The sequence below is a fragment of the Dasypus novemcinctus genome, chromosome 8 (genome assembly GCF_030445035.2).
Source record: "Dasypus novemcinctus isolate mDasNov1 chromosome 8, mDasNov1.1.hap2, whole genome shotgun sequence".
In the NCBI taxonomy this organism is placed as follows: Eukaryota; Metazoa; Chordata; class Mammalia; order Cingulata; family Dasypodidae; genus Dasypus; species Dasypus novemcinctus.
The window spans coordinates 92,932,980-92,945,178 of record NC_080680.1 but is presented as its reverse complement, the minus strand read 5'-3'; the positions used below and the strand labels follow the sequence as shown (position 1 = coordinate 92,945,178).

General features: G+C 67.8%; 1 protein-coding gene across 1 annotated transcript in view; it reads left to right on the top strand.

The window, feature by feature from the left end:
• ADGRD2 (adhesion G protein-coupled receptor D2) overlaps positions 1 to 7,563 on the top strand; it is a 31,780-nt gene extending 24,217 nt beyond the window's left edge. Inside the window, 6 exon segments of the mRNA XM_058301354.2 lie at positions 5 to 135; positions 208 to 318; positions 1,101 to 1,173; positions 1,176 to 1,219; positions 6,742 to 6,771; positions 7,426 to 7,563. Of these exon segments, the coding sequence (XP_058157337.1) occupies positions 5 to 135; positions 208 to 318; positions 1,101 to 1,173; positions 1,176 to 1,219; positions 6,742 to 6,771; positions 7,426 to 7,563 (527 nt within the window).
• Positions 7,564 to 12,199: the final 4,636 nt, after the last annotated feature.

Here is a 12,199-nt window from a genome sequence, read left to right as displayed (position 1 = left end):
CCAGGCCTGCCTGTGGTCATCGTGGCTGCCACGCTGGCCACGTCCCCCCACGACTACGTGGCCTCTGGGCACTGCTGGCTCAACGTGGGCTCAGCCACCCTCTAGGCCTTCGCAGGGCCCGTGCTCTTCGTGCTGGCTGGGAGCTGGGAGGCCGGGGGGCCCCGGGGAGGGGGGCGTCGCCTTTGTCCTCTGACGCCAGGTCTACAGGCCAGTACGTGTGTCCTGGTCCGCGTGGTGACGGTCACCGTGTCCAGCGCCTGCTGCCGCGCCCGCACGCTGAGCCCGCAGCCCGGCCTGCAGCGGCAGGTCAGGGTCCAGGTACGGTGAGGCCCGGCCCGGGGAGTACAGGGAGACGTGCGGGAGCGCGAGGCCCGCTGCCGGGCGTGACGGTCGCTGAGTCACGTGGCCGTGCGTGCTCGCGAGTGCGTGGGGGGCCACGGGTGACATGGCACGTGACGTGCCCGTCACGTGTGGGGTGGCTGGCTCGTCCTGTGTGCGTTCGGCGTGGGTGTGGGTGTGCGCCCTGTCCCGGGCCTCACTGCAGGAGGCGCTGATAGTCTGGTAGGGGCCAGGTGGGGGGACCCCCAAATCCAGCAGTTCCCAGAAGTCCAGGTTGAAGGTGAGTATCTGAGTCCCTACCCCTGCCCCCCAACCTCCATCACCACTCCCTGGGTCTTGCCCTCCTGGAGAGGGGGCGCCCCTGGCCTGCCCCCACAGCCTGCCTCCTCTCTGGCCTTCCTCTGCCAGAGGGCAGGGCGGCCCCCACCAAGGAGGGCAGCTCCAGCCCACGGGAGCCCCGGGGCTCCTGGAGGAGAGAACGGGGAGCCCTTCTGGCTCCAGCCCCTGCCCCTCTGCCCAGGCCTCAGCCCTCCCTCTGGGCAGCTGCCCTCCCTTGCCTTCGAGTCAGGTTTGGGAGTGGGGCCCCATTCTCCCCAGTACCCAGTTTCCCCCTTCCTGCCGCCTCTAGTTCTTTGAAGGGGGCAGCAGGGTCCAGCCAGGTTCCGGCTGCACCTGGGTCCTGAGCCGCGTCCCCGGTGTGTCCTCCGGCCCTCCCCAGGCTGCCCGCCGCCCGCCCCCAGCCCCGGCCGCCCGCCCCCAAGGCCACGGTGAAGCCGGCGCTGGCCCTGCTGCCTGTCCTGGGCCTGAGCTGGCTGGCAGGCGTCCTGGTGCACCTCAGCCGGCCTGGACCTACGCCGCCGTGGGCCTCAACTCCCCCCAGGTAGCCCGGGCCCTGCCCTGTGAGGCTGGGGCTCTGAGGCACGGGGACTTGGGTTGATGGGTCTGTAAGGGCACTGGGGCGGCACCGAGCTCTCCCATCAGGGGAGGCCTTAACAGCAAGTCAGGAACATCTATCGTGAGGTGGGAGTGGGAACAGACAACCTCGGATCAACGAGCAGGTGCAGCAGGGAAGATTTCCTGGCCCATTTGACAGTTGAGGAAGTTGAGGCCCAGAATAGGTCCCCTGCTCCCTGACATGCAAGTGTAGGCCAGAAGTTACAGCCACTTCAGGGCCTCACCAGGTAGCCCAGGATGGGGCTGGGCAGGCCGGGCACCTGAGACCTCATGCCCTGGGGTCTGCGCCCCACTGTGGGGTCAGCACTAGCCGCTCCGTCTGTGAGGACAGCAGTTAGGTTGGGAGGACAGCGCTTAGCCCACACAAGCGAGTCACCAGCGGTGAGGTTTCAGGAAAGTTCCTGCACTCCTGTGTGGGGGACCCTATGTCCCGGGAACACAGAGATGGGTCAGACCAGGTCCCTGTCCTCGGGACTCGCAGGCCTGCTGGGGACACAGACACGGGCCCGGACAGCAGCAGCCCAGGGGCGAGGGCCGGCAAGGAGGGGGTCCCGAGGGCAGCCCTTCCTGCCCGCCTCGCCCTGGCCCCAGCACCCTCCCTGTGGTCTGTACCCACTACTCCCAGCTCCCCCCCACCAGGGTCCCTCTCAGGGGTGGGCCAGGGCCCAGGCTAGACAGAGGCAACCCCCCCAGGGTCCACGCGTCCTCACCGCTGGGCCTCCCAGGGCCCTCCAGCCTTTCCTCGGAGGAGGGGGCTGAGGCCGTCCCTGCCACCTCCCACGGCCACATGCTCTCTCCAAGCCCTGGTCAGGCTCAGATTTATATAGCCCAACAGGCTTTACAGACAGGGAAACTGAGGCCCTGTGACGTCCCTTGCCCCAGACCTCTCAGGAGGAAGCAGCAGTGCTGGGCCCCAAACCCAGCATCTGTGGTTGCCTTGCTCGTGCGAGGAAGAGGGGCAATACTCACCCCTGCGCCCGAGTTCAGTGGCTGCCCCCTGGGCGCCAGCACGCTGCAGGCACAGGGGACCCGACAGCAGCCTTGGCAGCCAAAGAGCCCCGTCCCCGTGGAGCGGCCGTTTCAGTGGGGGAGCAGAGCAGGAGCGAATGAGAAGGTGAGGTGACGAGGCAGGGAGCCGCCGAGGGCCCCGGGGCCGGCCCGCCTTGTCCTCTGCCCCGGGCCTGTGGGACGCGCCACCCTCTGCTGGGCAGGCGTGAGAATGAGGGGGGGCTGCCCAGAATGAGGAGAGACGAGTCCCAGCGCAGCTCTCAGAGGCAGGTTCCCAAAGACCCGTCTGCCGGGGCCTCTGGGGCAGGGGATGGGGCTCTTTGGGTGTGGTGCACCCCCTCGCCCCTTCCTCCAGGCCCCGTGCTCCCAGAGCCTCGTGAGTTCAAGTCCCAGCTCTGTCCCTCTTTGCTGTGCGACCTGGTTAAGTTCCTCCACTTCCTCACAGGGCGGTGAGGGCAGCAGCGGCCTGTTACCATGGCGATTACGCCAGCACTTTGCCCGGTGCCCTCCCTGGGTGGATGGGATGGGTCCAATGCCTCCCATCCCTGCCTGTGCTCCTCAGGGGGGTAGAGACGCGGCGACGGGGCCAACGCCCCCGTCCCTCACTGCCCCCTTCCCCTGTCCCTCACTGCCCCCTTCCCCCGTCCCTCACTGCCCCCGTCCCTCACCGCCCCCTTCCCCTGTCCCTCACTGCCCCCTTCCCTCGTCCCTCACTGCCCCTGTCCCTCACTGCCCCCTTCCCCCGTCCCTCACTGCCCCCTTCCCCCATCCCTCACTGCCCCGTCCCTCACCGCCCCCTTCCCCTGTCCCTAACTGCCCCGTCCCTCGCTGCCCCCGTCCCTCACCGCCCCCTTCCCCTGTCCCTCACTGCCCCGTCCCTCACTGCCCCCTTCTCCCGTCCCTCACTGCCCCCTTCCCCCGTCCCTCACTGCCCCCTCCCTCTGTCCCTCACTGCCCCGTCCCTCACTGCCCCCATCCCTCGCTGCCCCGTCCCTCACTGCCCCGTCCCTCACTGCCCCCTTCCCCCGTCCCTCACTGCCCCCTCCCCCTGTCCCTCACTGCCCCGTCCCTCACTGCCCCCTTCCCCCGTCCCTCACTGCCCCCTTCCCCTGTCCCTCACTGCCCCCTTCCCCCGTCCCTCACTGCCCCCTTCCCCCGTCCCTCACTGCCCCCTCCCTCTGTCCCTCACTGCCCCGTCCCTCACTGCCCCATCCCTCGCTGCCCCATCCCTCACTGCCCCGTCCCTCACCGCCCCCTTCCCCCGTAACTCACTGCCCCGTCCCTCACTGCCCCCTTCCCCCGTCCCTCACTGCCCCCTCCCCCTGTCCCTCACTGCCCCGTCCCTCACTGCCCCCTTCCCCTGTCCCTCACTGCCCCCTTCCCCCGTCCCTCACTGCCCCCTCCCCCTGTCCCTCACTGCCCCTGTCCCTCACTGCCCCGTCCCTCACCGCCCCCTTCCCCCGTCCCTCACTGCCCCCTCCCCCTGTCCCTCACTGCCCCCATCCCTCGCTGCCCCGTCCCTCACTGCCCCGTCCCTCACTGCCCCCTTCCCCCGTCCCTCACTGCCCCCTCCCCCTGTCCCTCACTGCCCCGTCCCTCACTGCCCCCTTCCCCTGTCCCTCACTGCCCCCTTCCCCCGTCCCTCACTGCCCCCTCCCCCTGTCCCTCACTGCCCCGTCCCTCACTGCCCCCTTCCCCTGTCCCTCACTGCCCCCTTCCCCCGTCCCTCACTGCCCCCTTCCCCCGTCCCTCACTGCCCCCTTCCCCCGTCCCTCACTGCCCCGTCCCTCACTGCCCCCATCCCTCGCTGCCCCGTCCCTCACTGCCCCGTCCCTCACTGCCCCCTTCCCCCGTCCCTCACTGCCCCCTCCCCCTGTCCCTCACTGCCCCGTCCCTCACTGCCCCCTTCCCCTGTCCCTCACTGCCCCCTTCCCCCGTCCCTCACTGCCCCCTCCCCCTGTCCCTCACTGCCCCTGTCCCTCACTGCTCCGTCCCTCACTGCCCCGTCCCTCACCGCCCCCTTCCCCCGTAACTCACTGCCCCCTCCCTCTGTCCCTCACTGCCCCGTCCCTCACTGCCCCCTTCCCCTGTCCCTCACTGCCCCCTTCCCCCGTCCCTCACTGCCCCCTTCCCCCGTCCCTCACTGCCCCCTCCCTCTGTCCCTCACTGCCCCGTCCCTCACTGCCCCCGTCCCTCGCTGCCCCGTCCCTCACTGCCCCGTCCCTCACCGCCCCCTTCCCCCGTCCCTCACTGCTCCGTCCCTCACTGCCCTGTCCCTCACTGCCCCGTCCCTCGCTGCCCCGTCCCTCACTGCCCCGTCCCTCACCGCCCCCTTCCCCCGTAACTCACTGCCCCGTCCCTCACTGCCCCATCCCTCACTGCCCCCTTCCCCTGTCCCTCACTGCCCCGTCCCTCGCTGCCCTGTCCCTCACTGCCCCGTCCCTCACCGCCCCCTTCCCCCGTCCCTCACTGCCCCGTCCCTCACTGCCCCCTTCCCCCGTCCCTCACTGCCCCCTCCCTCTGTCCCTCACTGCCCCGTCCCTCACCGCCCCCTTCCCCCGTCCCTCACTGCCCCGTCCCTCACCGCCCCCTTCCCCCGTCCCTCACTGCCCCGTCCCTCACTGCCCCCTTCCCCTGTCCCTCACTGCCCCGTCCCTCACTGCCCCCTTCCCCCGTCCCTCACTGCCCCCTCCCTCTGTCCCTCACTGCCCCGTCCCTCGCTGCCCCGTCCCTCGCTGCCCCGTCCCTCACCGCCCCCTTCCCCCGTAACTCACTGCCCCGTCCCTCACCGCCCCCTTCCCCCGTCCCTCACTGCCCCGTCCCTCACTGCCCCGTCCCTCACTGCCCCCTTCCCCTGTCCCTCACTGCCCCATCCCTCACTGCCCCTTCTCCCCGTCCCTCACTGCCCCGTCCCTCGCTGCCCCGTCCCTCGCTGCCCTCATCCCTCACTGCCGTCCTTGCCTCCCTCCCTTCCCCTTCTCATTTTTTTCTCTCTTGGAGACTCCGTCTGAATTTTCTGAGCAATCCCTCCCCACTCTCGGGCTCCGTCTCTCTGCCCCCCCAGCCCCCTTCCCTCTTGGGCCGTGTCTGCTTTCTCTGGCATTGAACCCACCTTTCTTCCCCGCCCTCAAGCCCCCGCCGACCCCCCAGGCCCCATCTCCAGCACCCCAGCCTTCTCTGCCTCTTGCCTCTCCTCTCTGTCTCTGAGGGTGTGACCCGCTCTCGCCCCCTCCCACACAGCCACAGAGCTTCCTCGAGGGCCCCTGGTGAAAGGAGGGGAGCAGCTGCCGCATGGGGGTGCCCCCCGGGGTGCAGCTGCCTTCTCTGGGCCCCGCTCTCCTGCTGCGCTCCAGCTTGACCTTTCCTTCTGCTCGCTTGTCCGTCACGCCTGCTGGCTCTCTGGGTCTGTCCATGTTTCTCTTCCCCTCCAGCCCTGTCCCTCTCTCATTCACTCACTGGGTCAGAGGCCGGGCAGGACTCGCTCAGGAATCCCCACTCCCCTGCCCGAGGCGCGCAGGGAGCAGGCCGGCCGAAGGGCTGGAATCCGCCCAGCTCCGAAATCACTCTTTGGGAGGGATTTGTTTCCTCCTGGCCTCCTGTGCCAGATTTTGTGGCAGGAGAGCAAAGCCTCACTTCTGTAACCAGCTGTGGCTCACACCTACCCTTGCTGAGTCTTGTGAGGCCTGGGCACATTGGAACCAGCCTCAGTTTCTAGATCTATACATAAAGGGGATCATCTTCACACCCACCGCATGGGATCTTTGTGGGGTACAAGTGAAACAATATATGCAAAGGGCTAAGCACAATACTGGGCATGTACATAGGAGTCCTGTGGATATGAGCTAATTCGTTTCATTCGTTCACTCATTCATTTATTCACTCAACAAATCCTTCCCTGCGCCAGCCCCGGGCTAATACCAGGAACGTGGCTGTAAATGGGACCAGAGACCCACCTCAGGTCTGAGGGAGAGAGACACATCCAGACCACACGGCCACAGGGCGGCACGGCCGAGGCTGAGAGGCTAAGGGATGGTCGGGCGGTGTGGGGGCGCAGGCGTCTCGTGGACACCAGGGGGTGGTCCTCGGCTAGGACCCTAAGGCTAGGTGGGAAGAGACGGTTTTGAGCAGGAGGAGCAGGAGGGGATCATCTGGAGAGAGACCTGGAAAGGCCGTGGCGGGAAACGGGCAGGAGGGGCAGGGGCTGTCGGGATGTGACCAGGGGCCCGGAGGAGCCAGAAGGGGGCGGTTGGGTTGGAGCTCAGAGCGGTGCCTCTGGGTGCCTCTGGGTGCCTGGTGAGGGGTGGGGAGGGGGCGGGGAAGGCGGAGGCCGCCGAGAGGACAGGCTGGGTGTGGGGGGCTGGGAGGCGCCAGGGCAGCAGGGGACACGGGCTGGGAGGCTGGGTGGCCCCAGGGACCCCTGCAGCTGCCTCTGTCCTCCAGTCGGAGCCCGAGGGCCTGCCCTCGGTGGTGGTCAGTGGCTTCGAGGGAGTCCTGAGCTCCAGATCCCCCAGCCCCGCCAGCGCGGCTTGGGAGTCATAGCTCTGCCCCAGGGCCCTGTGCCTCCGCAGCTGCCCTGAGGGTCAACTGCCCTGAGCACCTGGGCAGGGTGCTGCTTCTTGGGGGGCCGGGTCCTCTTGGTCCCCACACGTGCAGGGAGCGGGGAGCCAGCTCCGCCCCAGACGCTGCGCCAAGTCCCTCTCACGCCACCTCCCCGGACCCGGGGAGGCAGGTCCTGGCCCCCAGGTGAAGGCCACCAGGTGGGGATAGAGTCAGAAAGCAAGGTCAGGCCTGCCGTCCCAGCACCCGACCTAGCCTCGGCGCTTCCAGAGGCGGCCCCAGCCCCCTCCCCGCCGTGGTGAGGCTTTGGGGGTGGGGTACGGAGAGCCAGAGGTCAGAGAGGCGGCCGGCGGGGGCGGGGCTCCGGGCAGTGCCGCCTGCCCGCTGGGTCTGTCCCCACCTCCCTGGTCTTCGCCGCCTGCAACGGGGAGGTGAGCGGGGAGGCGCTGGCTTCGAGGGCAGGTGCTCTCGGCGCAAGCCGCAGCGGGGCTGACCTGCAGGGCCTCGGTGGCCGGGGACGGTCCCGGACCTGACCTGGGCGCCTGCCCCCCCCCCCACATCCCCCAGGTGCGGAGGGCGATGGAGAAGGAGGAGGCCGAGGCGGTCCTGGCGCGGCCCGGCGCGGGAGCAGGAGCGGCCCAAGGCCCTGACCCCGCGTCTCCTTTCCCAGCCGCTCCTGCCCCCCGCCGGGTCCCTGCCCCTTAGCCCCACTCCAAAGGCACCTGGCTCTCAGAGGTATGACCTCACCACCTTCCAGGCCGAGTGCCTCCGAGTGCCTCCGAGTGCCTCAGTTTACCTGGTACGCAGGCCGAGCTGGGAGGGCAATGACTGATCTAGAAGCCCATTTGAAAAACAAAGTGAGGCCCAGGAAAGGGCAAAGTCGGGGTCGGGGGATCCCTCAGGAATGGCTCCCCTCCCAGCGTCCACAGGAAGCAAGAGTCCGTGACACCCCGCCCAGAGAAAGGCCTTGCCAGTGGGGCTCCAGGCCCTGAGCTGGGGCATGGGGTGTGGGACTTCGAGGCCAGGCCGGGAGCGCCATTCCCAGTTTACCTGCTGTGTGGTCGTGGGTCAATCGCCTTCCCTCTCAGGGCCTCAGTTTCCTCACCGCCGATATGTGGGGTTCCCACCCAGGGTCGGGGAGCAGAGAGAGGGCCTCCTGCCTCAGGCACCACAAGCTCAGGTACCTGTGCTCCCCCCACCAGGCACCCGCAGCCCCAGAATGCCCGTGACTGCGCCACCCCAGCGCCCGAGAGACCGGTGAGGCGGGGGCTGTGGGGCTCGGGCGGGGCCCTGCCGAGGGGCTGGCAGTGCGGCCGGGAGGGCTGGGGAGGCCTCGGGGACTGGGGAGCTGACCCCTGGGGAGCTGAGGGGCCGGGGCCTGGGCGGGAGGGTGCAGGGAGCGGCCGACTGGAGCAGCCAGTGTAGCCTGAGTTGCGGTGTAACCTGGGGGCGGGGGGGCTCATCCCCAAGGTAGCTGAGGGCCCCCGGGGCAAGGGGGGGCAGGAGTGGAGACCACCCCCCCACGCACCTCTTCTGTCCTCAGGCCGTGGAGCTGACGGCTTTCAAGGTTTCAGGTGTAGCCCACCTGAGGAGGGCTGGGGGGCCCCCTAGCCCCTTTGGGTCTAGACACCCCCTCAGCCACGCTGGGTCAGAGTGGAAGGGGCCTGAGTAGCAACCACCCCCTACTGCCCACAACCGAAGGGGCCCGCCCCCACCTGCCCCTTCCTAGCGCCCCAAGTCCTCCATTAGCAGTGAACATGGGGCGCTCCCTGGAAGAGGGCTACTTAGGGAATGAGTGTCCGGGACCCCTGCCCAGAGCCGGCGCTGCCCCGAGGGGCGCTGAGCGGGGAGCCCGCCTTCCTCGGGCCCCCAAACGCAGCCTCCTGGCCGCCTCCCCCTGAGGACCTGTCCCGATGCCTCGCGGTCTGAGAGGCCTTCTTGACATGGTGAGGAATAAGTCCTTTTTCTCAGGCCTCAGTTTCCCCATTTGGGCAGCTGATGAGGGCCTGTGGGCAGCTGAGCAAGGCAGGGGCCACCCCGGGCCACCCCAGGCCCTGCTCATGCAGGGGACTGAGACTTGGGTTGCTCAGCCTGGCCATAGGGGAGCCGTGGGGACACAGCTCGCGGTGTGACCTCTCAGAGCCTGAGTGCCCACAATCCTAAACCAGGGCTGTGAGGAGCCGGCCCAGCGCTGCCCAGCCTCACACCACGTGACTGTTTCCAACAGGGGCAATGGGCCTGCTTATGGAATTGTTGCCAGGGCTGGGCTCTGGGATAAACCCCGGATGTTTGCTTTCATCTGGCAACCTCTGCACATGGGTTATTCTCCCATCGTGCAGATGAGAAAGCTGAGGCACAGCAGGGACAACTTGCCAGAGTCAGTGGCCAGACTGGCTCCAGACCCCCACCCCCACAGCTGGGAAACAGAGGCAGCGGTAGTCACATGGGTGCAAGCTGGCCCTAGACCCAGGCTGGCCGCCATTCCTGGCTCGTGTCTGTCCCTTGGTGTCCCCTTCTGCAAAGTGGGCCAGGGGTGCCCCCTGCAGGCTCCTTGGGAGCACGAGGTGGTGTTCTGAGGGGACCTGAGATGCCCCCTTAGTCCCAGCAGCCCCCAGCCCCCCACTCCTACCCCCACCCCTGCAGGCGCAGCATGTCTGCATGAACAAGAGAGCTGCACTCAAGTGACAGCGCCTTTGTCTCCACTGAATGGGTGCGTTGCTAAGGCTGCTAAGGCTGCTCGTTAGCAACAGAGCTGTTTCCACCTGGGCCCTGGGCCTGGCCCCACCCTCCAGACCCCCAACCCTAGCCCTGCCTTCCAGACCCCACCCCCCAGGTGGTCTGAGTGAGAGGTGCAGGGGAGCGGAGGCTGCCGCTAACCTACCAGCCCCCCAGGTCCACCAGGGCGCGCGGAGCTTAGGGTGGGAAACTGCCCAGGGCTAGCCAGGCCAGTGGAGACTGCAGAATCGGGGTTCCCCGCCTGATTCTTGGCCAGCCAAAAGGTGCACTTTCCTCCCAGGTTCTAGAGTGCACTGGAGACTCTCCTCCATAGCTCACCCGACAGCTCCGCCAAGGACGTTGGTCGCAGGCCAGAGGAGAGCCCAGTGGGCGCCCCTGAGCCAGCCTCAGTCTCTTCTTCCTGCCCATGTCAGCAAGGCCCCCCCAGTGCTCAGCCAGGGCCCGCGGTGTCCCCCTCGCCTCCTCCCCTCTCCTCTGCCCTTTCCCGCCTGCCCCAAAATTCCACTGTGCCCTGCAGTGTCTTTGGCAATAAAGGATACTGTTGAGGTTCTGCCTGTCACTCTCGGGGGGCCGCCCTGGCCTGGCGAGTGGTGGGAATGTGGTTCCGGAAGGAACGAGGGAGCAAGGGAGCTGCCGCTTGGCTCTGGGACTCAGGCAGCCCCCCTGGGGCAGGGGCAGCCAACACTGATGAGCACCCACGTGCACCTGGCCAGGGGCTGAGCCCTTCGCCACCTGAGCCCCACAGTCCCCACCTCCCCCGAGACTGTCATCACCCCTGCTTTACAGAGGGAGAAACGGAGGCCCAGGGAGGGCTCAGGTTCAGGGAGCCGCGGACTCACTGGCTCAGCCGGGCCGTGTCGCGGGGGTGGGCGGGCGACACGTGGGTGGCAGCCACCCAGACGGGCAGCCGGAGCACCCCCAGGTGAGCTGGGCCCGGCCCTGTCCCAGTGAGATGGCGTTGAGGAAGGGGCCCGGGTCCCGCCAGCGCCCTTCTGTGAGCGCAGGCGGCCATCTCCCTCGGGTGCCGCGTCTCGCCTCTGGTGGAGTGAGAGCGGCAGAGCCTCCCGCATACCCGGGAAGACCCCGAGGCGGGGGCTGGGGGCGCCGGGGCCGAGGGGCCTGGGGCTGGGGGCACGGACGCTGCTGGCGTCAGCTGCTCGCTTGGCCGGGCGTGAACCCTGCCGGGCAGGGCCAGGGCCCGTGGCAGAGCCGGGGAGCATCGGGGCGGCGTCCCTGGGAGCCCGGCTGCCCCTCCAGGAGCGGGGAGCTGGGGACTGTGCAGGTGGGGCAGGACAGGCAGGGCGACACTCCGAGGCGGAGGGAGGCAAAGCCGCAGCGTGTGCCTCAGTGGCCTGGGAAGTGGCTGCTCGACCTCTCGGAGCGCCCAGGCTGTCCTCTGTAAGGCGGGGGCAGCTGGCCCACCGCACAGGCAGATGGGAGGCGTACACAGTGCCCGGCACGCAGTAGGCACCCCGGAAATGCCAGATAGGGACCCGGAGGGCTGTGGGAGCCCAGGCCCTGCGTCCCGGAGGAGGGAGCAGGTTAGGCCTCAGGGCCCCAGTCGGGTAGGAGGGGAGAGACCCCCAGGTCCCCACAGCAGGCAGCAGAGGGCCCGGGTGGGGGGGGGCACTGAGGCTGCTCGAGGCTGCTCGCTGGGCCTGGGGCAGGGCAGGAGCCGCTGCTGAGTTGTGCCAGGAGAGCAGTGAGCTCAGCCTGGGGGTAAAGCTGAGCCTGCACTGCTGCCTGATGGGAAGGAGGGGCTGGAGCCTGGAAGGCAGCAAGGAGGCAGTGCCAGGCTGGGGCAGCACGGCACTGGCCCCTTCCCCTGCATTCTCAGGGACCCGTGACTCCTTCCCCTCTGCCTTCTGTCTCCCCAAAAACTAATCATAGGAGCTGGTAGGGGGAGGGACCCAGAGGTGGTATCCCAGGCAGCCCTTCCAGTCTCCCCTCCCCTGCTCCATACCCTTCCTCTCCTCCCACCCTTTACTCTCCAGACTGAAGAACTGCTTTTAGGTCCTCAAACACAGCTGGCCAGGCACACCTCCATCCCTTTGCTCCCAGTGTTCCCTCTGCCTGGACTGGCCCCAACCCTCGTCTAGCTGGTGAACTCCTGTGCATCCTTCAAAACCCAGTTTGAATGACACCTCTGCTGGGAAGCCTTTCAGCCTCTTCTCCCACCCCCAGGAGCAGAACCAGCACTTCCCCATCTTATGTGGCTGCATTCCGTCAGGAAGCACCTCAGCTTATGATCTAAGACAGTCTCCTCCTGCAAGACTGGACACTCTGCAGGGCAGGAGCCCGGGTGTCCGCGTCAGTCCTGAAGGGTGCAGAGAGGGAGAGGCACGCCTTCGTCTTCACATAAAAGCCACTGCTAAGACCTGTGTCGAGGACAATGCCAGTCTCAAGGGGGCACCTTATTAAGTCTGCGCAGAGGCACCAAGCAGAGCAGGAGTGGCCCAGTTGGTGAAGTAGGGGGGTCAGACCGTGGTGACTGGCACAGTGGCTCTGCCTCTTCTCAGCTGAATGACCTCGGGCAAGTCTCTTCACCTCTCTGTGCCTCAGTTTCCTCATCCGTCACCTGGGCTTGCCACCAATGAGGTGGCTG